We start from the raw sequence: 24,559 nt of genomic DNA, 5'->3' as shown, positions 1-24,559 counted from the left end.
AAGCTGTTACCAGGCAACCTTGAGATGAAGACCTGCCACAGCCCTGGACTGCTGTCTGGAAATGTGGCAGGCAGAAGCTAGCACACCCCTCTACCCCACCACTGTGTCCTTGGGGGCTCCCGTTGGCCCTGATGGCCTGAATTAGAGTCTGAGGTCACGGCAGGAAGGGCCAGGGGGCGGGCAGGGGGGGACAGCATCAGCCAGGGCTGGAAGCAAGGGTTACGGTTCATCTCCTTCTGGGGCCAGATCTGCAACCCCGGCCCCTACTGGGCCTCCTGGCCACACCACCCAGGTCACTTGGGGACCTGAATCACTGATGCCGCAGACCACTACCCACGGAGAGTTGGGAAAACTGAGACCAGCAAAGAAAGGGAACTGCCCAAGGTCACTCAGTTAACCATTAACTAGCGCTTTTTGATGAATGAATTTGCTCTGCAAATATAAATGGAGCAATTACCACGTGGCAGGCTCTGTGCCAGGAGCTGGACACGGTTCCTGGGGGAGACGGAAGTCCTTAGCACTGACCAGAGAACACTCAGCGCCGTTGGGATGGAGTGGGAATGCCGGGATGGGGCGCACTTCACCAGCCTGGAGGGTCAGAGGGGGCCTTCCAGAGGCCGTGATACCTGCTCTGGGGCCTGACAAAGGAGAGGTCAACCGACACGCCTGGACCGGGAAGCGTGCCTAAGGCGGACTGGCCATTGACGGTTACCAGGGCAGGATGGGACAGGTGACTTTTATTGCCCAGGAGCAGGAGGTGAGCCTAGGGGCTTCCGGATTGCACTCCTGCCAGAGGCTGGGCCTGAAAGCAGCGCTTGTCTGCCCTGGGCAGTGGGGGATGGAATGGGTGAGGTGGCTGGAAAGGCTGAGAAGGTGCCCGCCCTGGCTCTTTCAGACTTGGGGAAAGGCTTGTGGCTTCCCTCCATTGTGGGTGAGCCCCTGCCTCCCCTCTGCGAACTCACAGGGACGGTCCAGGGTAGGTGGAAGGGATGGAATCCAGGGTGGGGGGTGGGGGGAGAAACCATGGGAGGAGAGGAGCATGTAAAGAACCCACAAATCACCTCCCTGACACCATGCTGAGCCTCTGCCATGTGATGTGACCATAGCTCTGGCTAAGGTCTGGGGCCCCTTTTTATGAGGAACAGGTTCAGGGGTTCCAGAACCCCTAACTCCCCAGCTCTCCATGTCTTGGACTCCAGCCCCTCATAACCTGCTTCTTCCCCTGCCCTCTCCTCCCCCAGGCTGTTGCAGTGATTTGTGCGCTGAGGCCAAGGGTCCGAGCTGCCCACGGGGAGGAAGCCCGCTCAGGTCCTCTGTCATCAGAGGAGGTTTGCCTGTCTCAGCTGGGGTCAGGCACTGGGCTAGGCTCTCTTGAGAGGTCTAGAAAAGCCCCTTCAGGATGGGTGGGCACAAGCCCCCTGGCCCATGTGGGTCCCATCCCTGCTTCAGGCAGCCGGTCTCCCCTGAGGGCTCCAGGCCTTTCAAATGGGCCTGGCATGTGCCTTTCATTGCACTTGGCATCCCAAGAGCCTTCCCACTGCCAGTCTCCATCGTGGCTTGGCTGCTCCCTGTACCATCTGGAGCTTGGGCACAGCTGCCCATAGTCCCTACCCTAGTGCCCCAGGTGTCCCCGTTGGAACACAGCTCTCCCACGCCAGAGGCCGGCTGCCAGGTTGATAGCCAGAACACCAGGACCAGGCCTGATGGGGACACCAATAGGGTGGTGGGTCAACGGGGTGAGATTTCTGGGCAACCTCCTCTTTTCTGGCTCCTGAAAGGCTCGTCTGAGAGGAATTACAGAGGTGCAGGCAGGTCTGGCCCCACGCGTTTAGACCCCTCTCCCTATCCGTAAAGTAGACTCTTTCCCATAAGGGCTTGTGGACAGGCACAGAGGCTGTCCTGTGGGACTGGGCTTCCAGCCCTGCCTCTGCAGCCCGTCTCTTGGTGACTGGCAAAGTCCCTGGCTTTCTCTGGAACTGTTTCCTTCTCTGTCAAAGGAGATGAACCAGATGATGCAGAAGGGCGCTCCTAGCCAGTCCTTCTGAGCGTGTCTCCTCTCCTGGGTTCAGGAAGCTCCCTCGTAGGCCAGACTGGGCCGTGGCCCCTCAAGCTCTTGACCCTGCTTTCTGCTCCTAGCAGCTGCAGAACCCGGCCCACAGAGAGGGTGGCTCCCAGCGACAGTGCCTCCTAGGCAGAGCCCTGAGAGAGCTGAGGCTAAGGTGGGTCGACAGCCAGCTATCACCATGGCAAAAGCATTAGTCTTACCAAGGTAGAGCCCAGGTCTCCCCAAGAAAGGGGAAGAGGACTGCTCAGCTGAGCTGAGCCCCTTACAGCTGGGATCTAACTTAATCCTTACAACCCTAACCAGTGGGTATGACCATCCCATTCCACACACGAAAACTGGGGTTCAGAAGGTCATGTGACTTTCCCAAGGACCTTTCAACTAGTCAATGATGGAGCTGGAAGTTGATTCCAGGACTCAAGAGCCCTCTTCTTCCCCTGGCCCAGGAGATTGGCCCAGGTGTGGCGAATCCGAAGAGGCAGTGCATTTGGGGACTGTTGGGGGCTCTACCCCAATCCCTTTCCTCAGCTCAGCCCTGCCTGCTCCTGTAAGATGCCCACCTGGAATTCCTCCAGTCTGGGGGCAGGGCCTGGGATGCTATGCATGAAGATAAAGCACTAGGCCAGGAATTGGGGGTCCTGGTCCAGAATCCTGGCTTTGCTTTGGATGCACTACATGACACAGAGAGGAACTCTCAACTTTTCTGATGGCAAGGTTCCCTTATCTATAGAGCGGAAGTAAATACAATCTGCTTTGCCTCCCCTACTGAGGTTCTGTGAGATCTGAAAGGATAACGGGTGTGAAAGAGCTTTGAAAACCATAGTCTCATGGGAAAAGTTGTGATTCTACTGCTGTGGGGAGTGGGGGAGCACATGGGTGAGGGGGAGCACGTGGAGGTGGGGGAGCACATGGGTGTGAGGGAGCACGTGGGGAGTTGGGGAGCACGTGGGTGTGGGGGAGCACGTGGATTTTGTAGAGCATGTGAATGAGGGAGCACGTGTGAGGAGGTGCACGTATGTGGGGGAGAACGTGGGAATGAGGGCCCACGTGTGCCATGCCATGTGTTTGAGGGAGCTGCTCACAGGCCCTGCTCCCCTGCGCTCTCCTGGTCACCAACACCCATGTGTGTCCTCTGACACAGGCCCAGTCGCCATCTTCTGGGGGTGAGGCTCACACACTGGAGTCATTCTTTTTTTTTTTTTTTAAAGATTTTATTTATTTATTTGACAGAGAAAGACACAGTGAGAGAGGGAACACAAGCAGGGGGACTGGGAGAGGGAGAAGCAGGCTTCCCGCGGAGCAGGGAGCCTGATGCAGGGCTCAATCCCAGGACCCTGGGATCATGACCTGAGCTGAAGGCAGACGCTTAATGACTGAGCCACCCAGGCGCCCCCACACTGGAGTCATTCTTGAGCTCCCCTGCCTGTGCAGGATTTTACTCGGGGGATTATGGCACCATCCCACCTATGAGTCACACCATTAGGGCCTGTTCTGGAGACCTGACTGGCGGCTTTGATGGGGACAGACAGGCCAGTCGAGTCTGATGGTCTGGGGGGCTGGCAGAGGGCAACCTAACTCCTCCCCACCTCCCATTCAGGAAGGAGTTGGCCCCCTCAAAGTGGTTATATTTCCTTCCTTGAATTGACCTCATGGTCAGCTGGAAGCCGGGCAGTGCTAGACAGCCCAGGGTCCTGTGGGAATTGCCCTCACCTCCCTCTGCTCTAGCTTCCCCCTACCTGGCCCCCAGCTCCCCCACCCCTTGTCACAGGCTAGGGGTGTGGGAAGACAGCCCTTGTGAGCAGAGCTGACATTTCAGTCTCCCAAGCTCTTCGGATGCCTGCAAATTGCATCAAGACTTCATCACCCTCCTTGTCCAACACTCAGCCCTATCTGGCCCCTGTCAGGCCTGGCCCTCAAACAAGTGACAAATTACATTGCAGCCACTGCGGCAGGCCGGCAAGTGGGTGCTTGAAACCCAGGGGACTAGAGCTGCACAGACAGCCTCTAGCTGAGAACAGGGTGCCTCCTGGCTGTGAGCCCCGGGCCACCCAGGCCCACTGCATCCCACGCTCGTGGCAGCCCTCACCACCAGGCTGTGCTGGGGGCCAGGCTAGCTGGAGGGAGCCATAAGCCTCAGCTCCCACTTTTCCCAGCCTTACAGGCCTCTTGGGCGGGGGGGAGGGTTGGAAGGATAGCTGGTGGGAACATAAATCTCAACCTCTTGGAAAAAGCCCGGTCTGACCGAACCCCCACTGCTAAAGCTGGTGGGCCTGGGGTCTGGGAATAAACATCCAGCCGTCAGGATGTCTGTCTGCCGGTGACAGCTGCAGCAGGCCGGGAGGGAAGGAGTTGCCTTTGCCTCCAGCAAGGCAAGATTCTGCTACTTAACACCTTGGTGACCTTTTGCCAGTTCCTTAGCCTCTCTGAGCCTCGGTTTACTCCTGGGGATTTTACCGCACACCTTACGGAAGTGTGGCAGGGAGAAAGTAATGCCTGTAAACAGAACAGGGCTCCACGGCTGTAGGTGCTCCAGGAATGCTGATTGTGATTGCTGTGTTGTCCCTGCAGATGACAGAGCAGTGGGGTCACAGGCTGGAAGCTACAGGTCAAAGGATACTTACGGCAACTAGGAAAAACGCTAAGTTCATCTCTGCTTCTCTGCTTTTGCCTCCTTAGTCACTTCCCTGCGGGGACGTCCTCCCTCCCTCCTCCTCCCGCTCCCGGTCCAGCCCCCCTAAGGCCCTCTCGGACTCTCCCTGAGCCGCTCCTGCCCCGCCCCAGGATTCCTGCTGCACGCATTCAGTGCCACTTAAGGCAGAATTATATGCTGCCTGGCATCTCTCGATAATTACAGATTCCACGTGTGTGAGTCTTGTTTGCCCAACTCTAGAATCGTAGAATCTCCAAGTTTGAAGGGACCTCATCCAGCCTCTGCCTGCGGCAGGAATTCCCTGAGGAATGTCCCCAGCAGATGGTCAGGCCGCCGCCACCCGAATGTGCCCTATAAGGGAGTCTCCTCACGGAGGGCCAACACTGCTGCCCTAGCACCCTGCCTTGAGCCTTCTCTTGGGCCCCAAAGATGCACTGGGTCTTTTCTCCCGGGCAGAGAAGTCCCTGGGGGCACATCTGTTGTCAGCACGCAGGGTCTCAGGGGCCCAGAGCGCGGCTGTCTCCTCCAACCCGTCTGGGCTCAGCATCCATCCTCTGTGCTCCTCAGCTCACAGGAATCTGGTGAAGAATGTACTTCCAGGGGTCCATGCATTCACTCTCTCCACACATCTTTATTGCGGTTGGCCAATGAAGAGGGCGTTGTGACCCCAAATGCCCCCCTGGGCTTTAATGGAGAAGAGCAGAGAGGACAGGTGGGGAGGGCTTAAGGCAGAAGAACTGACTGGCCTGGCTTGGGAGGCTAAGGGTGGTGGTCCTGGGATCTGAAAGAATGACTAGCTTCACCAGGAGGGCAGGAGGAGAGGGCTTTTCCTGCATATGTAAATGCCCAGAGGCCTGGAGGTAAAGTGTAGCCTCTGACTGCAGTGTGGGCAAGTGAGGCTGGCTGAGCAGTCTGCAGAGGCCAAGGTGGGCAGGGCCTTGAGGGCCAGAGCAAGGCATTTGGACCAGATAGTGGGGGCTTTGAGGGCTCAGTGGAGCACCACCAAAGGATTTCACTATGTTCGGATGGTCGGCCACAGGTCGGGGCTATTAGCTGGGTGCAGTTCAGAAAGTATTTATGAGGAGGGAGGAGTGGGTGAAGCCCTGGAGGTAGGGAGGCCAGCCAGGAGGCTGCTGCAGCACTCCAGGTGAGCAATAGTAGCGAGGAGCTGGGAAGTGGCAGGGGGGATGAAGAGTAGTAAAAAGATCTGGGTCCAGGAGACCGGGCTGAATGACTGATTGGCTGTGGGGTGTAAGGGAAGAGGCAAGATGCCAGTTTCGAACTTGGGCGTGCAGGTGGATGGAGAGAGAAGCTGCTGGTGGAGGGGGGCTGGGAGAGTGGCTCAGTATGAGGCGGGCTGGGGGTGGGGTGCCTGTGAGGCATCCAATAGGGGGCTTCCAGGGGAAGCTGGGCCCGTGGCTCTGATGCTTAAAAGACCTCACATGGCTGGCCAGGCCCTTGGACACCCTCTAGTTCAACACACCTGCTCCATGCCCACTTTACAGATGAGAAAACTGAGCCCAGAGAAGTGAAGGGACAGGACGCAGCTGGTATCCTGGTGTCATTGAAAAGCTTTGGAGACAGAAAGACATGCTTGCAAATTCCAGTTCTGCTAATAATCTCTATGTGACCTTGGATATGAACTTCAGATCCCCTCTCGCAGGGTTACTGGGAAGGTGAAATGAGCTCTTCCTGTGCTCAAGTGCCCAGCTCAGGGCCTGGAGGCTCCAGTGGCCAAGCCGCCCTGAGGATGGGCCATGCCTGGAGCCCCAGGGAGTCTGTGGGCGGCAGGGCTCAGTCAGCAGGAGGAAGCCTGACTGCTCCGCTTTGCACTGTCTATCCCATGGCAGGTCCAGAACATCAGCCTCCGAGAGGGGGAGACGGTGACTGTGGAGGGCCTGGGGGGGCCTGACCCGCTGCCCCTGGCCAACCAGTCTTTCTTACTGAGGGGCCAAGTCATCCGTAGCCCCACCCACCAAGCGGCACTGAGGTTCCAGAGCCTCCCACCACCTGCTGGGCCTGGCACCTTCCATTTCCACTACCAAGGTAGGCCTGGGCAGCTGGGGGAAGAACCAGCCCAGACTGGGTGCCCTCCTGGGGATCTCTGGTGCTATTATAGGTGTGGGGGTGGGGAGTCAGGGGGGCAGGCACAGGCGCCCAGTGACACTCGGTACAACTAAAGGTGATTATTGCACATCTGACACCTCCAGAACCTTCCCTCCTCCACCTACCACCCTACAGAGAACTGTTTGTGAAGGGGGCCTGACACAGAACCTGCTAGCCCTGAGGTGCCCATTGCCACTTACTCATTCACTCATTCAGTAAACTCTTCCTGGGTATCTGCTCTCTGCTACGCTGTGCTGGGCACTGGCAATATCAGGATGAATCCTCCAAGTCCTTGACCTCAAGGAATTCAGAATCTCTAGGGGAGGCAGACACTGAAATAGGCAATAACAATAGAAGCCCTCTCTTCAAAATGGAAGGGGGTCAAGGTGAAAGGGGCTTGATAGTGACCATCTGGAGGTCCTTAGCAACCAATCTGGCCTTCCTGAACCGCCTCACCCACCCTAGACCAGGCTCATGCCCCAGTCAGCTCAGAACACCTCTGGAAATAGGGGAGTGGCAAGATACAATGGGAAAATCACAGACTCAGGAGATGGGCAGATCTGTGTCTTAATCTCCTTCCCTTTGGCTGTTGACCTTGGACAGGTCATTGGACCTCTCTAACCCTCCTTTTCCTTTGCTGTACCACGTGACCAATATGCCTACTCCATAAAGTCATGAGGAAGATTAAACAAAAGGGTTCATGTGAAGTGCTTAATACTTAGCACGTTCCGTGAACTTAGCGTGTTCCGTGAAGGAACCAGAAACAAGTATTAAAGAGATGGCAGGATGGGAAAGGGAGGAAAGGGGGTTTGCCTCTGCCCCTCTTCCATCAGCATCTCTCCTGGCCCCCTTCCCCCAGGCAAAGTCTTCTTGACAGGGCAACCAGTTCAGACTGGGGAGTGCTAATGGGGAAATAATCAGTGTGAACAATTATGGCATTGCCCTGCATTGTCGGGGACCGATCCTGCAGCCCTGCTTGGTCCACAGCCCGGGGAGGAGGACAGGCACTGGAGATGGGGATGTTTGGAACCCACCTAAGAAGCACTTGCCCATCCCTAGCCTCTCCACCCAAACTGGGAGCGCAGTCTGGCGTGGCAGCAGGGAGCCTGGCGGTGGGCAGGGGCTGGCCAGGGGCTCGGCAGAGGCAGGGGGCCAGCTGAGACAAGGGTGAGCATCTAGGCGGCCCGGCCAGCCTCCCTAATGGCTCATCAAGCCTCCCTAGCAGCGGGCATAATTTCACGGCACGGTAACCTTCTCTCTTGCCGCAAATTCCTTTGCACAAAACCCTGGACCTTCTCTCTGTTGGGCCAGACAAAGGTGGCTGAAAGGCAGTGAGCTGGAGGCCCAGCGAGGGGTGCAGACCCCAAGGAGGGGCTGGGAGAGCTGGCCCAGCCCTGCCTTCTGCTCAGCTCCCAGAAGCCCTCCCTCCTCGGCCCAGTTTTTGTCAATGATCAGCTCTTTCCTTAATGAGTGTAATTCCCCTAATTATAGGCTGTAATTAGCCCTGATCCCAGAGATGGGAACAGGAGGAGCATGTGCTCACACGCGTGTCTCCCCGGGCTGGAGAAAAAGGGTGCCAGAAGAGGGGGCGAGGGGACTAGTACCCACATCACTGCCGGAGCTATCCAAGATAATGTTGGAGATCACAAGGATGGGCCCCCACAAGGGCCTCATCTGCAGAACCGGGCTCCAACTCCCCTCCCACAGCCTCAGGCAGTGTGAGGAGGCAGAGGGCCCTGCCAGGCACGCCCCTCCTCCCTCCTGAGCATTCCTGGCACTGGACTTGGCCCCAGAAACAGACGCTGGGGAGAAAATAGCTCAACAGATTGCAGTCATACAGGCTCCCTGGGAACGGTAGTCATGGCAACAGGAGGACGCTCCTCCTGGGAAGTGGCCACTATGGAGTCTGGGGGCTTCCTCATCTGCCCCCAACCTCCTGCTCTCACCTCATCCCAGCCCAGTTTCCTAATCTGTGAAATGGGGGACCTTCCTTCCCAGAGTTGTGATAAGAACCACAGAAAAGATATAAGGACATCTGGCTCATGACCTAGACCTGTCTGGGTGTCACCCCCCTCCCTGCACTCTGGTTGGGGTGCCCCCCACACTCTTTTCCCTATCCTGTTCTGGCCGGGGGTCTCTCCCCAGGTCACTGTGAGGGGCCACCCTCACCAACCACCCAGGGCAGCCTTGTCTAGAACTCATGGGTTCCTCTGACTCCTGAACCCTGGTTTCTACTTCACCAGGGGAAGCAGATGGGAGAGAGGAGATGGAAAGCAATGGGCTCTAGAGCCAGGATCTTCAAGCGCCCTCTCTACCACTTACTGGCCGTGTGATCAGGGCAAGTCCCCCAGTCTCTCTGAACCTCAGTTTTCATTATTGGGAAATGAGTTAATAACCCATACCTTGCCTTCCTTCCTCCCAAGCATGTTGTAGGCCTCAAGTAAGAGTGTGAAGGCATTTTAGAAGCTGGAAGGTGCCTGCAGATGTGAGGTGCTTTTATCAATCAAGATTACGAACAATAACAGCAGGCTGGGACATTTGGTACTTGTTCTGTGCCAGGAATTACGCATATGTCCTCTCAGTTAACCTCTCATGTAACAACAGTGGATGCAGTACTCGAAATGAGTGGGTAAACAAGGAAAAGGAGACACAGAGAAGTTAGGTAACTTGCCCAAGGTGGCACAGCAAGTAGGGGAGTCTGTGTTCTTCAAACCCAGGCAGTCAGACCCCAGAACCCATCCCCTAAGCGCTGCCCTGTTGTGCCTGCCAACCACAAGTAACCACTCATTGGCCATGAGAGAGGGAAGAGTAAGAATCATCCTCTCCCCTTTCACAAACCCAGTGATGATAGCCAGGATGGGTGAAAATCATGAAACTCATTTCTGGATCCTGTTCTTCCCAGAGGCGGCCTCTTTTTCTATTCACACGAATCACACAGAGGCTAGCCGAGGACCTCTGGACCTGCTTAGACCTCTCTTCCCACCCACCTGGTGCCATCAGTAAGGGTGGGCCCCTCCACCCCAAGATCCTCAGTCGAGACAATCCCCATCCCTCTTATGACCCTCACGGGTTTTCAGACTCTGTAGCCCAAGCCTTCACTCTGCCTCTCTCCTTGACCCCTCCGGCCTTCTTTCCCCCTCTGGGACCCAATCCCTGACCCCAATTTTTAGCTATCGCCTGGGCTTGGCTCCGGGGTGGGCCTTTCCAGGTTGTTTTGTGGGATTTGCTGCCACCATTTGGTCATACTTGTTATGACAATTCCAAAAGTTATGAAGCTTCCCAAGGCAACTTCTCCTTCCCTCAACTTCCAAAGAAGGCGTGTCCTACCTCCCCACCCTCGCCCCATCCTGTTTTTAAAAGGAGTCCACAGTCCTTGCCAGTGAATACTGGGAAAGCTTTTACTGTCTGACTTCAGTCATTCTGGCTGTAATTCATAGCCATCCCCTATAGGAAAAATAGTATCAATACTTTACATCAGGATAGACTTGTCATTGTTTCAAGTGCTTTCACATCTCTAAGTCATTCAATAAACCTTCCTTAAAGATGTGCTCTCAGCTGGATTCCAGAGATACCAAGCTGAATAAAATACTATCCCCTTTATTCTCTTAATAACCCCATAGGTAGCCTGGCATTTTGAACCTCATTTAACAAATGAGAAACTGGGACACAGAAAAGCTGAAAAACTTGCCAAAAGCGTCAGAAAGCTTGGATCAGAACCCAAGCCTCCTAACTTCCAGCTCTGCGCTTGCTCCACTCACCAGCCCAGGCTGCTGGAAATATTGCTGGCCTCTTCTGGGGAGGGCATCAGAGTCTTTCCTGGAATTCCCGATGCTTCCTCCAGTCCTGAGTGACACCTCCAGGCAGGCTGTGGCAGGACTCAGCCCCCTTGTTATGACTCAGCCCTGGCTATGCCCTGGCTATGACTCAGCCCCCAACACACACACACACACACACACACACACACACACATTCTCTCTCTGTAGCCTACCTCCTGAGCTGCCACTTTCCCCGGCGTCCTGCTTATGGAGCTGTGACTGTCACCAGCCTCCACCCAGGAGGCAGCGCCCGCTTCCGCTGTGTCACTGGCTACCAGCTGAAGGGTGCCAGGCTTCTCACCTGTCTCAATGCCACCCAGCCCTTCTGGGATTTCCAGGAGCCTGTCTGTATTGGTAAGTGGTTCCAGGGGACTCAGTGCTAAACAGAGGAGTAAGGGGTGGGGGGCTTATCCTTGCTCTCGGTTGCTGTCTGGAACCTTCATTCGCTCTCCATAAGGAAACCAGAAAATGGTCACATACCTCTGTAGCATTGATCCAACCCCACATATTGAGCTTTTCCTGTATCGAGGCACCACGGTATATAGAGCTGAATTAAACAGGGACCGTGCCCTCAAAGAGCCCACAATTCCGGGAAATGGGGGAAGAAGGAAGCACATGGATCACCAATTTCCAGAGCAGGAAGTAAAAAGCACCAATGAAGAGACATAAAGTGACTTAGGCAGGGAGGAAGCAACCATTCTTAGTTGGGTCTTTAGGAGACTTCCTGGGGGAACTGACATTGAAGGTTTGACATTTTAATGGAGGGAAGAGTGCAGGCAGTTAACACAGAGGCAAGAAGGTGAGGCTGTGTTTAGGGACTCAGAAAACAGCTGGGGAGGAGCTCAGAACTATTCCTCAGGGGAGCCAGCCAGGTGGTGTCTGGAGGCCAGGAGGCCAGGCGGGCAAGAGACTCTGAACTTGACAGTGACTTTGGGAATAGAGACGAGGGAAGAAGTCCCAGAGACACTGATGAGTGAAGGGGGACAAGTGGAAGGAGACTTCCTCCCAGGTTCTGGGCCTGGACGATCAGGAAGTCTGAGATTGCTACCAGGGGGAGGGGCTTCTTGGCAGAAAGAAGATGAAGTATTTAATCTGCAGTGCGAAAGGCAGCCTGGACATCTTTTCTTTCTTTCTTTCTTTTTTTTTTTTTTTAAATAGCTCGGGCTCTTGAACCTTATGTCATTTTATAAACTCTTCCTGGGTGCTAGGCACAAGCAGAGGTGAATAAGCCAGATGTGGTCTCTGACCTCTCGGAGCTCTCTGGCAAGTGGGGAAACCAGCATGCAGCAAGTTCTGTGCAGACCGTGCTGTGATGGGGTGAATTCAGGGCATGGTCAGGATCCAAGGGAGGGAGAGCTGCTCCAAAATGAGGAAGGAGGCAAAGAAAGCTTCCCAGGGAGAGAGCATGGAAGGACGACAAGAATGTTAGCTCAGGGAAGTGGAGTGGATTCTTGGGACAGCATATGCAAAGGTGTGGAATGCACAAAGCAGGCCGGAGTGAGGCCATGACAAGGCGTGCCTGATGAGCACATGGGGGATGGGGCTGAAGCCGAGTCAGGAGAAAGCCGGCTTCATAAAGGGCTTGAAGGCCACCTTGAGCTTGGATGACCTAGGGGTAACAGGGAACCGCAGACAAATTTAAGTGAAGGGTAGGCATGATCACATTCATGGGGCAGTTCCGTTCTGAGACCAAGCAGAAAGGTGGGTCTTGTCCTCCCTGCAGAGAAGTGGAGAAGAAACTCACCACAAGCCCCTCCCCAGGAGCCTTATTAAGTTAAAATATTCTGCCATCTTGAACATCTCAAGACAAGGGTGCTGTGTTCTGGCCAGGGCAGCCCAGTCTCTGAAAGCAGGCAGAGTCCAGAGCTGTGTGTCCAGGAGAGGAAAGTGCTGCTTGGACTCCTCTTGCCTTTGAAACCCCTTCTCTGGCCCCGCTCACCTGCCAGGACCTGGTGGCCAAGTAATCCAGAAGTCTTCAGCGATGGGGCTGGGTGGGCTACTCAGCCTCCCCTTGGAAAGAGGAAAGTCCCAGGCCAGAGGGGTCAGCCCAGGAACGATGGTGTAAGTAAGCGAGGCCAGGTCCTGGCTAGCAATATCTGCTGAGGCCATAAGATTTGGAGGTGGATGGTGGGTACACCAGATGTTTGTCAGGCCAGAGCTAGTCCTGCCCTCTGTTTTACATCCACTCATTCATTTTATTCAACAAACACTGAATACCAACTCTGTGCCTGGCCTGAAAAGACCTGGCCTCCGCCCCAGGGGGGTCCTAGTGAAGGGACATATCCAAACAATAACTAGTTTTAGGAAAGTGGCAGGAGGTAGAAACAGCAGATACACCCAGAAGGTTGGAGCCCCTGGGTAAGGGGCTTTAAGGGGCTGCCTGGAGGCAGTCGGGGAAAGCGTCCCAGAGGAGTCAGCCAAGAGGGAAAGTGACTTACCCAGGGCCACGTGGCCAGATCTACCGCAGTCAAAGGAGTTGCACGTGAATAATCCCAGGGGTGTGAAAGGTTAGGGTTCTGGAAACTGGGCTGTCTGGGGCTGCAGGGTCCCAGGGGCCAAGGATTGACCTCCGGGACCATGGAGGCGCAGAGGGCACAAGAGCTGGGGTGGGCGGGCAGGCTTGGTAGGCCGTCCAGCATCCAGTGGATCTAGGGTCCAGAATCCAGCCCACAGTCCTGGCCCTGTCTCACAGCCGCCTGCGGTGGAGTGACCCGCAACGCCACCACGGGCCGCCTCATCTCCCCGGGCTTCCCGGGCAACTACAGCCACAATCTCACCTGCCACTGGCTGCTTGAGGCCCCGGAAGGCCAGCGGCTGCACTTGCACTTCGAGAAGGTTTCCCTGGCGGAGGATGACGACCGGTGAGGGGAGCCCTGGGGGGACGGGAGGGCCCGGCCGGCTAGTGCCCCAGCTGCAGATGGACCCGAGCCCGGGGGCTGCACCCCAGCCAGGGCAGTGAGACCAGCCGCACCTCTGCTGCTTTCCTGGCCCAGGCTCATCATCCGCAACGGAGACAACGTGGAGGCCCCTCCAGTGTATGACTCCTACGAGGTGGAGTACCTGCCCATCGAGGGGCTGCTCAGCTCCGGCCGACACTTCTTCGTGGAGCTCAGCACGGACAGCAGTGGGGCAGCGGCGGGCATGGCCCTGCGCTATGAGGGTGAGCCTGCTGGCGCCTCGCGGGGGTGGAGGGCTCAAGCCTGGGGCCTCTCCTCTCACCCGCCCACTTCCACTCCTTCATCGCTCCTTCCAACTTAGCCCCTGCTCACCTAACACTTAGGCCCCCTCCCTACCCCTCCGTTCCAGGCCTTGGGGATTCCTACCCCATGTTTGCAGGAGACCCCTGCCTGGACCCAGGCTCTCTAGTCCAAGAAAATGAATCCTCTAGAATTTGAAGAGCAAAAAAGGCCCCAACTCTTAGAGAAGGAAAATTGCAGCAAGAGACATTCTAGAACCACTCATGCATGCATGCATGCATTCATTCATTCATTCATTCACTCAAAAAAACCATTTATTGAGTGCCCTGTGTGTATGAAGCACAAAACTAGGTGCTGGGAATACAATGGTGATCAAGCCTGCCTCCCAAGCATGGTAGGGTATGGTGCTCTGGGCATCCTGCCCCCGCTGCAAGCCTAGGACATGCATTTGTAGTCAGGAAGATAAAGGCCTTGGGGCGGGAGGCCGAAGGACGTCGGTCCCGTTTGGCCTGGCTGAGGCTAAGCTGGGCTGGGCCCCCTGGTTTGCAGCCTTCCAGCAGGGCCACTGCTACGAGCCCTTTGTCAAATACGGCAACTTCAGCAGCAGCGCCCCCTCCTACCCCGTGGGCACCACCGTGGAGTTCAGCTGCGACCCTGGCTACACCTTGGAGCAGGGCTCTATCATCATCGAGTGCATTGACCCCCACGACCCCCAGTGGAACGAGACAGAGCCAGCCTGCCGAGGTCAGTAGGTACCTGTGGATGGGCCCCCCCTGGGGGGCAGGGAGCAGGGTGGGGGACCAGAGCCAGCGGCAGAGCCTGGGGCACAGGGGCCATGTGATGTGTGAGATTCAAGCTTCACCCCCCGCCAGAGGAGGTGGGGGCTCCCGGCCATGGGTCAGCACTCCTGTGGGCAGGTGGCAGCCCCAGGACATAGCACTGGGAGGGGGGATGTGGAGGGGACGCACCTCCCGGGCCTCCCCTGCCTTCCAGCTGTGTGCAGTGGGGAGATCACAGACTCCGCTGGTGTGGTGCTCTCCCCCAACTGGCCGGAGCCTTACAGCCGCGGGCAGGACTGCATCTGGGGCGTGCACGTGGAAGAGGACAAGCGCGTCCTGCTGGACGTTCGAGTGTGAGTGCCCGCTGGGCAAGGCCAAGCCGGCTCCTGAGCTCTGGGGCCATGTCTGGCCCAGCCCCGCCTGGAGTCCCCAGGCCCGCCCTCCCTGACAGTCCTCCTCCGCAGGCTGCGCATAGGCCCTGGTGATGTGCTTACCTTCTATGATGGGGACGACCTGACGGCCCGGGTCCTGGGCCAGTACTCGGGGCCCCGTGGCCACTTCAAGCTCTTTACCTCCATGGCCGACGTCACCATACAGTTCCAGTCAGACCCTGGGGCTTCGGTGCTGGGCTACCAACAGGGCTTTGTCATCCACTTCTTTGGTGAGCTTGTTGCCCCTGCCTTGCCCTGCTGCCCCGGGGAAGGGGATGCCCGAATATGGATCCCAAAGCATGGCGAGTTAGACAGGCCAGGGCAATGAGCCTGAGTGCTCTGATCCAGCAAGGGAAAGGTGGGAAAGCTCCAGGTATCCTCTCCCCTGAAAGAAGCCAGTTTATTTCTCCATCTTCCCTGAGGGCCCAGAGAAAGGGAGCCTTCCATTGCAGCAGGAGAGATTTGGGTAGGCAGCGGGAAGACCTTCGTCACAAAAATAAGAAACTAAGGAAAGGGGTTTGTTTCTATCTTCTGACCATCTTGAACGGAAGTGACAATTTGCCCACCCTACCCGGCCCTCTCTCTCAGGACTGGGGAACCGGCCAACACGCTTTTGAAAGTAAAGCCAAAGCCAAAATGATAACCCAGGAAACTCAGAGAGAGAATGATGTCAGGGACAGGCAAGGAGGGGCCCTTGAGCAGGAAGGAATGCGTTGCTGGGCCTGTCCAGGCTGAGGAAGGCTAGCACAGTCGCTTCAGTGCTGGCTGAGGGCCTCCGTCTTGCTGCCCCTGTGCCCCCCCAGAGGTGCCCCGCAATGACACATGTCCGGAGCTGCCTGAGATCCCCAATGGTTGGAAGAGCCCGTCTCAGCCTGAGCTGGTACATGGCACGGTCGTCACTTACCAGTGCTACCCTGGCTACCAGGTGGTAGGATCCAGTGTCCTCATGTGCCAGTGGGACCTAACCTGGAGTGAGGACCTGCCTTCCTGCCAGAGAGGTGAGTCTACCTGTTCCCCATGTTCCCCTCCTCAGTGCAAGATACGAGCCTCTCTCCTCGATTCTGAACCAGACTTCAGCTGTTACCAGCTAGTGCCCTTGAACTTCCTCTAGCTCTCGTAGCCTCGGTTTCCTCACCTATGAGATGGGATGATACCTTTCCAAAGGGTTATCCACCAAGCACTTCAAATATTCCCTCCCTGGGAGATGGCCAGTGTTTGTTGATTCTCATGGATAGGAAGTGGACAAATGAGGGATGCACCAGCCAAATGGCAAGGACAGATAATAGGCAGCAGAGCCACGTGTCAGGAAGATATTGGCTGGCTTGGAACAAAGCCAGGGTGGACTGGCTTTTGTTGAGTTCTACCTGGGCTACTTTCCCATAGTGACTTCCTGCCATGACCCTGGGGATGTGGAGCACAGCCGACGCCTCATATCTAGCCCCAAATTTCCCGTGGGGGCCACCGTGCAGTATATCTGCGACCAGGGTTTTGTACTGACTGGTAGTGCCATCCTCACCTGCCATGACCGTCAAGCCAGCAGCCCCAAGTGGAGCGACCGGGCCCCCAAGTGTCTCTGTAAGTGCCGGATGGGTAGAAGGGGAAGCCTCTGAGAGGAGACAAAAGATGCCACCTCTGGAGGCTAAGGACCTGGCGCCCTCACTGGGCTCTGCCGACTTTGCAGTGCAACAGCTCAAGCCATGCCACGGCCTCAGCGCCCCAGAGAACGGTGCCCACAGTCCAGAGAAGCGGCTTCACCCAGCAGGGGCTACCGTCCACTTCTCATGTGCCCCAGGCTATGTGCTGAAGGGCCAGGCCAGCATTAAGTGTGTGCCCGGACACCCTTCACATTGGAGTGACCCCCCACCCATCTGTAGGGCTGGTGAGTGTTCTGCCACCCTCAGAACTCCTGTCTGCCCTGGGGCGCCTGGGTGGCACCGTCGGTTGAGTGACTCTTGGTTTTGGCTTGGGTTGTGATCTTAGGGTTGTGGGATCAGGCCCCGTGTCGGGCTCTGAGCTCAGCGTGAAGTCTGCTTACAATTCTCTCTCCCTCTCCCTCTGCCCCTCCTGCTATGCTCTCTCTCTCTCTCAAATAAATAAATCTTAAAAAAATAAAAAATAAAAAGCCAAAACTCCTGCCTGTCCCACAGGGCTGCTCTAGCAGAGCATCTAGCAAAGATGCCAAGTGTTGAACTCCCTGCCCACACCCACTTCATGTTACCCTTAGTCTCTCCAGTCTCTGCCAGATCCTTCTGACCTGGTGACACCAAGACAAATGCTGGCGGGGGCTCCCCTTGGACAAATCCTTCCCATGATCAGTCTACTCCCTGCCTTAGTGGTTTGGCCCATTGGTCTCACCTCTGCCCTTGGCCCTCCCCTCTTGTTCCAGCCTCTCTGGATGGGTTCTACAGCGGCCGCAGCCTGGATGGTGAGCCCCCCTTTGAGGGCCAGGGAAATAGTCTCCCTGCCCCTGGCTCTCACAGCTCCCAGGCCATGGGTTCCCCAAGAAGGGAGGGCAGAGAAAGAGAGAGGTCTGGGACCAGCAGAGCAAAAGTTCCTTTCCCTGCCCCCAGCTAGCTAGAGGGAGCTGGTACCTGGATTCTCCTGGGCAGAGGTGAGGACAGATATGGGCTCTGGGTCACAGGGACTTCTGCCCCAATCCTACCCACTGTGTTTTCAGTTGCCAAGGCACCTGCTGCCTCCAGCACCCTGGATGCCGCCCACATTGCAGCCGCCATTTTCTTGCCACTGGTGGTGATGGCACTCTTGGTGGGAGGTGTGTACCTCTACTTCTCTAGGTGAGTCCGGTTTCCCTTCCTGCCCTGCATACCCGACTCACTCCTGCCCAGCACTTTCAGCTCACAGGCTTCTCTGTCCCACAGGCTCCAGGGGAAAAGCCCCCTGCGGCTGCCCCGGACACGACCCCGCCCCTATGACCGCATTACTGTGGAATCAGCATTTGACAATCCAACTTACGAGACTGGAGTAAGTACCCATGCCATTCTTTGCACCCTATCCAGGACCTAATCCTAGGCTCCCTTGAGCAGGTACCCCTGAGGGTCCCTCCAAGCCCTCTCACTCTTTCCCTTTTCCTTGGGAAAGTGGATTATGGGCTGGCAAACCTTATACAAGCTTCCAACTCCCAGCAGTCTCTTTACTTTGCAGGAGACGAAAGAATATGAAGTCTCCATCTAGGTGGGGGCAGCTTGGAGAAGCCAGCTCAGCCCAGCATCACAGCGCAGCAGCGGAGTTTCCAGCTTCCTGCTGTCCCTACACGTCCTGTACATACCATCTGGGAAGGGATGCCACCAATCCCTCAAGAACTTGTGCCCTTCCCCACCTGCAATGCCCACCAGGGCCTATTTTCTCGGTACCACTGCCCACATAGGGCCCTTCCTTGGGTTCAAGTCAGGGGGCATCTTCCTCTGGGCAGAGCACAGCTGGAGCACGTGCATCAAGAACCAGCATTCTCCTGACCTTCCTTCATGCCCTGGACCTCTAGCCTGGAATTCACAAGCAGAGGAAGAGCACCTCTCTCCAGGCTGACCACCATCCAGCCTGGCATGTGGCACCCTGCAGCAGGGTGAACTTGATGGTGGTGGAAACTGCACCAGGATGCTCCTCACGGGGCCATCACCAGTGGCCAAAACTGCTGTCGACAGTGACCTCTGGGTAGTCCTGGCACGATGACATCAGCCCCTCGGAGAGGTCTCTCGTCCTTCTCCAAGGCCCCAGGAATGGACAGTTCTGCTTCCTGGAGGCAATAATTCTAAGGGACCCTAAGGGGTTTAGGGACGCTACTCCAAGCTCAGGTTGGGCTTCCTTAGGCACTCATGCTCCACACCAAAGCAGGACACCCCACTCTGCCCAGGCAGCCCTACATGCCAGGGAGAGGGAGACCTTCCCCTGATGTTGATCCGGCTTTACAAACATCTTCTTTCCCACTAGTCCCTCCCCCAACCCCAGCCACCCAGCAGTCTCCCTTCCTGGCCACTGGGTTTTGGGTTAAGGGGAGTGGGCAGGCATATTCTGGAGAGGAGCAGAGGTCCAAGGGCCCAGGAATTTGGCATGGAAGGGGGTTAGAGACCCAGAGAGAGACCCAGGAGTTGGCTACAGGCCACTTTGTACATGTAATGTATTATATGGGGTCTGGGCTCCAGCCAGAGAACAATCTTCTATTTCTGTTGTTTCCTTATTAAAACAGTGTTTTTGGAGAAAAAAAAAAAAACAAGCAATGGCCAGGTAGATGGTGCTTTATTGGAGGGAAGGGAGGTGGGAAATAAATGGGATGTGGACTTCAAGACCAGAAGGCATGCTGGACCCACCGATTGATCACTCCCACATTTCATCCAAAACAAGTTACATGCAGGTGCCTCAGGGACTACTGTCCCAACAAGGTCAGTGCAACAGATGGTAGGTGAAGCAAGAGGCCCCTGTGTCTGGCCCACAGGGGTGTGGAAGCCCAGGAACCCAACTGCTCAGCTACCCCAATGCTTCCTTTCTTTTTTTTGCTAGGTCCAGTACTGCAGGCTGGCACACTCCCAAGCCCCTCCTCAATGCCACTGTATTGTTGACAAGGCCCAGGAAGCCTGATGCCTCTCTCCTTCCCCTTCTTCCCCAGCTAGCAAGGTTTAGGAAACTGGAATAAGAATCAGAGACTGAACCCCTAAATATGAGGCCCTAGTCCATCCTGGCCTCAGGAAATATCCAGACTATCAGGAGGAGGGGCAACACAGCTTAGGGTAGGGACCTGGCTCCTATTTCAGCAAAAGCCCTATCCAGGGGCTCCAGAAGTTGGCTGGAAAGGATCTACTTAAGTTTGCCATGTTTGGTCACTTGCAGCCCCGATGGCCCTTCCCTATGGCTCCCAGGCACCTCCTGAGATGAAAGTGTTAGCTCAGCTTCAGCCCCCAGCATGCACATCTGTGCTTAGAGGTGCGCTCTGCATGGCTGCTCTCCAGAGTAAGAGCAGAGACAGGCAATGGAGTTATGGACACTCAGAAGCCAGAAGCCAAAATCCCTGAAGGAAATAATGGCAGCCACCAGCACGTTCTACTTCCAGTCTTCCAACAGAGAGCTCCTGATCACTCATGGCTGCCCACCTCCTGGCTCTACCACAGGCCACTTTGAAGGCTGGAAAAGCTCGTCCATGTAGAGTGCAGTGCCTATATTAGCCACAAGAGGTCACTTCAGAAGACATCTGTATCCCACCTGCTAGCTCTCCTCAACCCCCTCTTGAACAACCAGGACTGGAGCTCTCCAAGGTGGCTCCAACTTCCAACGGCTGGGCTGACCTTCCCCTCCAAGTTCTAAGAGGAAGGTGTGTAGAGTGATTAGTTCCCCTGGCACTTGTCAACAGAGCCAAGTATTATTTCCCTCATTAGCCCACCACCTGTTCCTGTTCTCCACTGAAAATGATGATGTTGATCAAAGCAAAGCCTTCCTCATTGGGCATAGGCCAAGGGACTACTTATCTGCCCCATAATGCTTTCAGGCTGAGACAGCAGCACAGCTGGGTCCTGAGCAGTAAGAAGTCAGTGAAAGAGGGCACATGTGCTTCCAACTTCTGAGGGCCTGTGGCAGGAAATAAAACCTTAGAAGAGATGAGGTCTGGCCACTTTCATACAACTAGCTCAGCCCTACTCTCTCTGAAGGCCGCCTCTCTGGTCCATAACCACTAGGATTTCTTGTTTGCTGAGGCTGGTAGAGGGCAGAGAGCGGCCAATCTACATGACACCTACACACACACACACACACACACACACGACAGTTAAGGCCCATGACCTTATCATTCTTCCTAGGCACCAAGAGGATCATCAGAAAAGTCAGAAAAACAGAAACCTAAGACCACACACGGACATCCCCACCCTATTTAACTCATCCTCCTTACTATCCCAGAAGAAGCAGCAACAACTCCTCATAGACAGTTAACCTGGTGTAGTGGAAAGTGTCCTGGCCTGGGAATCAAATCTGTTTCATTCACAGGTCTGCCATAAATTCACTATGTGAACTAGGCAAGTCACCGCTCCTCTCTATGCATCTGGAAATGACGAGATTAACACAGATGGCCTTTAACCCCTTTGCGGTTTTATCCTTCTGCAAATGTTAACTACAGCTTAACGATCACAGGTGAGCAGGACACAAGTACCTGGCAAGAATGCCAATTAAATGCCTAGTGGCAGTGGCAGTGATGTTATTCCCATCTCCACCTCTTCACCTACAGTCAGGCAAGAGATAACTGGCCATCTCTGAAAGCGATAACAAGGGCAGGGGCGGGTGCCGTGGGGGAAGCCCAAAATTCGAGGTGAGGCCTTCAGACTACAAATCCCAGCATACAGCACAGCAGCTCTCAAAAGCATCCCTTCCTGGCGGGCAACTCTCTCATCCCCGAGTCCATCCCACCACACAGTGCATAGCATGCACACGGAACTACAGCTCCCACAACCCACCAGATCCCTCGCGATTCTTGCTCCCAGGGTACAATGCGCTCTCGTTCGCCCTTTGGACCTCTTGCGCATTGCAAACTGGGAGTTGAAGTCCGCTATAGGCAGGTAGCTGGGCGTTGTCAGCGTTACTAACTCTTCGCTGTTGGCTTCCTCTGGAGCAGTTCTCAGGGACAGTGATCAAGAGAGGGTAGTAATGGGCCAGCGAAACTCTCCATGGTGTCATCATTACGCAAGGCAGGGATGCTGAGGCTAAAATTAACCGTCGGGAGAGGGAGGGTAGTGTGAACAGTAGCCATCCAACCCGATACCAAAATAACAGTTTTCCGTCGCGATGGCTTTTCTTTTCTCTTTACCAATATGGCGCCTAGTTCAGCCACACCTGACGCTGGGAACCAAACGATCCAGTACAATATCCCTAGGAGTACTGCTGTCACCGACAGCCTACCAGCTCCAGCCAACACCACACCTTGCTCCTTCCTGTTCTTGCCTGAGGACTCCAAGGACGTGGTAGCCTATATCCCATTACCAAAATGGCGAAAGTAGAAGCATTCTTGTTAGGGCCTGCAGGTGACAATACGCTTGCGCGGAAGGCGGCTGTGTTGTGGGGCGGGAGGGGAGCATTCTCAACACGCCTGCGCAGGAACAGAGTATTCTTGGTCTATACACAAACACCAATGGATGAAGAGCCCCCATGTTCCTGCGGCTGCGCTGTGACCCTTAGAAACTCTCCCAGGCGCCTGCGCGAGACCTCAGGTCCCTCCCTCTTATCTTAGTACGCTGGCGCAAGGCAGAAAGGCGGGGCTTCGGCGCTCCAGACGAATGCCAGCGCGGCTGCGCGCTGGGGGGTACTCCCTGACTGCGGCTGCGCGGGAGCCCGGCCGCCGGCTGTCACTGCGGTTGCGCGCGACGAGCGGCGATCCCGGGGCGCCTGCGCGGGTGGCTTTGCGGGCGCTCGCGGTAAGTTTGCGCCAAGTGCGCGGCAGCCGGGACGCAGACGGCGGCGGCGGCGAGAGGCGGAGCCCGGGGACCACCCCCCATCACCCTCCCCGCAGTCACCTCACGTACCACAACCTCACCTAACCTCTCACCCCCCCTCCGGTCCCCCCAACCCCGGGATGGCAGCGCCCGCCAGCCTTCCCGGCCGGACCAGCGGTCGCCAGCGCCGGCTTTAGCCTGTGGGACTAGGCCCCGCCGAGGCCTGACCCCCGGAGCCGGGACCCACCGTGCAGCCAGCCGCCGGGCCGGGGCTGAGGGGCCGCTCCCCCCTCACGGCCCGTGGGGAGGACGCTGCCGTCCCGGGGACTGGGGGCCGGGGGGTGGGGGGGAGCCAGGGCGAGGAAGTCGGGACCCGTGTTGGGAAAAAAGAAGGGGGGCCGGGGTCAGGAGCGCCCCCTCCCCCCGCTTCCCCCCTCCCCCTGGGGTTGGGGGGGCCGGAGCAGAGAGCGCCCAGCCCGGGAGGTGGATGAATGTGGGAGAAAATGGAGACCAAGACGATCGTGTACGACTTGGACACGTCGGGGGGGCTGATGGAGGTAAGAGTGGCCCTCCTCATCCCCTTCCCCCAGCGCCGGGAGGGAACCTCCGCCCTCCGTCCTACAAAGCCGGTCCTGAGCTCACAGCGCAAAAGGGCCGGGGGAGGGGGGGCTTCTTCCTCACCCAGACCCTCCCTCCCTTCTTTGCAATTCGAGGGGCTGAGCTCAGCCTCCGAGGACGTTTGCAGCAGTTTCACCTACCCGCCGCCCTGGATTCGCTCTCCCGAGGCACCAACCCACTCCATGTCGTTGCACCGGCGGGCCTCCCCACCCCCTTCTTGTCGGCCCCTTTGTGCTTCCCCCAGCACGTCCGGGTACCGGGTTTCAGGCCTCTCCAGAGCCTGGCTTTGGAGTCCCCCACTGTCCATACAAGGAAGTGGCGAGAAGGGAACCGCGCACCCTCTCCCCATCCCCCTACCCTGATCCTCCCCATTTGGAAGAAGCTGTTCTCCTTGTTGTGCTGCAGGAACGCTGTTAGGGTGGGCTCCCCCCGGTTCCGGGGGCTGAGAGGTTCTGGGAGCAGCTTGGATGGGAGGAAGAAGGACAAAAGGGGGGAGAGGGGTGGGTGACGGAGAAGCCTTGCAGGGGGGGCGACGGACCGCCCGGGAGCTCCGAGTGTGCACACACGCCGTTTGTATGTGTGTGCAGCAAATCCAAGCTCTGCTGGCTCCCCCCAAGACGGACGAGGCAGAAAAGCGGAGTCGTAAGCCTGAAAAAGAGCCCCGGAGAAGCGGCAGGGCCACCAACCACGACAGCTGCGATAGCTGCAAAGAAGGTGGGGATCTCCTGTGCTGTGACCACTGCCCGGCCGCCTTCCACCTCCAGTGCTGGTAAGGTCTGGGGACCCCTTTGGAGCTCCTTGGCGGACCCTTCTCGGCACATTCCTTCACCCGGCCTACCCCCCTGGCTGCCGAAATAACGGGCGCTTGTAGCCGCTAGCTGACTTTCTGCAGCGGCTGGGGCGAGCGCCTCCCCGCCCCCAGGTGTCTGCCGGGATTTGGCCGTTTGGGGGGGAGGAGCAGCAGTGGGTCCGGACCCCGAGGTGGGGGTTGGGACGAGTGAGGAGAGCCCCATCTGGGATTGGAAGGCTCTGGGTAGCCGGGATAGAGCCGGCAGGGCACGGCCGGCGGTGGCGGGGGAGGAAGGGGAGGAGCTCCGGGCCCTGTGCCGCTCGCCTGCCCGCGCGCCCGCCGCCCTCGGGCTCCTGCCGGGCTGGGCTCTCCTGCGGGCGGGTGCGCGGAGCCCTCGGCCGCCGGAGTTGGCCTGGTCCAGATGCGGGGGGCCGGACACCCGTGCGCTCGCGGCTGTGGAAGAAATCATGGAGGGTGTCTCCCGAGTCCGCCTCTTCTCTGCTTCTCTGTTTACAATATGGCGACCTGCCTTTAAATTATATTTTTATTCTCAGCGCCATTTTGGCTGCATATATGATTTGCAAACGTCTCCCGGGGAACGGTGGGGGTAGAGGCTCGGAGTCCTTTCTGCAGAAGCTCCTCGGGGACCCGGGCTAGGATCTCGCCGCTTTGGTCCCCTTTCTCTGGCTCCGC

The 24,559-nt window shown here is 56.9% G+C and overlaps 2 protein-coding genes across 6 annotated transcripts in view; both read left to right on the top strand.

Moving 5' to 3' along the window:
- SEZ6 (seizure related 6 homolog) overlaps positions 1 to 19,346 on the top strand; it is a 43,033-nt gene extending 23,687 nt beyond the window's left edge. Inside the window, exons 4-17 of one of the 4 annotated variants that reach the window (XM_032428777.1) lie at positions 6,563 to 6,758; positions 10,802 to 10,987; positions 13,326 to 13,494; positions 13,627 to 13,793; positions 14,380 to 14,574; positions 14,824 to 14,962; positions 15,074 to 15,270; positions 15,844 to 16,038; positions 16,424 to 16,615; positions 16,722 to 16,919; positions 17,427 to 17,465; positions 17,718 to 17,835; positions 17,920 to 18,022; positions 18,203 to 19,346. In XM_032428777.1, the coding sequence (XP_032284668.1) occupies positions 6,563 to 6,758; positions 10,802 to 10,987; positions 13,326 to 13,494; positions 13,627 to 13,793; positions 14,380 to 14,574; positions 14,824 to 14,962; positions 15,074 to 15,270; positions 15,844 to 16,038; positions 16,424 to 16,615; positions 16,722 to 16,919; positions 17,427 to 17,465; positions 17,718 to 17,835; positions 17,920 to 18,022; positions 18,203 to 18,232 (2,124 nt within the window). In that variant the 3' untranslated portion in view covers positions 18,233 to 19,346. Of the gene's footprint in view, positions 1 to 6,562; positions 6,759 to 10,801; positions 10,988 to 13,325; positions 13,495 to 13,626; positions 13,794 to 14,379; positions 14,575 to 14,823; positions 14,963 to 15,073; positions 15,271 to 15,843; positions 16,039 to 16,423; positions 16,616 to 16,721; positions 16,920 to 17,426; positions 17,466 to 17,717; positions 17,836 to 17,919; positions 18,023 to 18,186 lie in introns of all 4 variants that reach the window. The other 3 variants (XM_032428776.1, XM_032428779.1, XM_032428778.1) reach the window with 3 other exon arrangements.
- A 3,529-nt stretch (positions 19,347 to 22,875) lies between these two features.
- PHF12 (PHD finger protein 12) overlaps positions 22,876 to 24,559 on the top strand; it is a 40,051-nt gene continuing 38,367 nt past the window's right edge. Inside the window, exons 1-2 of one of the 2 annotated variants that reach the window (XM_032428693.1) lie at positions 22,876 to 23,015; positions 23,664 to 23,845. In XM_032428693.1, the coding sequence (XP_032284584.1) occupies positions 22,950 to 23,015; positions 23,664 to 23,845 (248 nt within the window). In that variant the 5' untranslated portion in view covers positions 22,876 to 22,949. Of the gene's footprint in view, positions 23,016 to 23,043; positions 23,846 to 24,559 lie in introns of those variants that run through there. The other variant, XM_032428692.1, reaches the window with a different exon arrangement.

The sequence above is a fragment of the Phoca vitulina genome, unplaced genomic scaffold (assembly GCF_004348235.1).
Source record: "Phoca vitulina isolate PV1807 unplaced genomic scaffold, GSC_HSeal_1.0 scaffold40, whole genome shotgun sequence".
NCBI lineage: Eukaryota > Metazoa > Chordata > Mammalia > Carnivora > Phocidae > Phoca > Phoca vitulina.
Note: the sequence above shows the minus strand (reverse complement) of the source record. Positions and strands in the feature narration are given on the sequence as shown.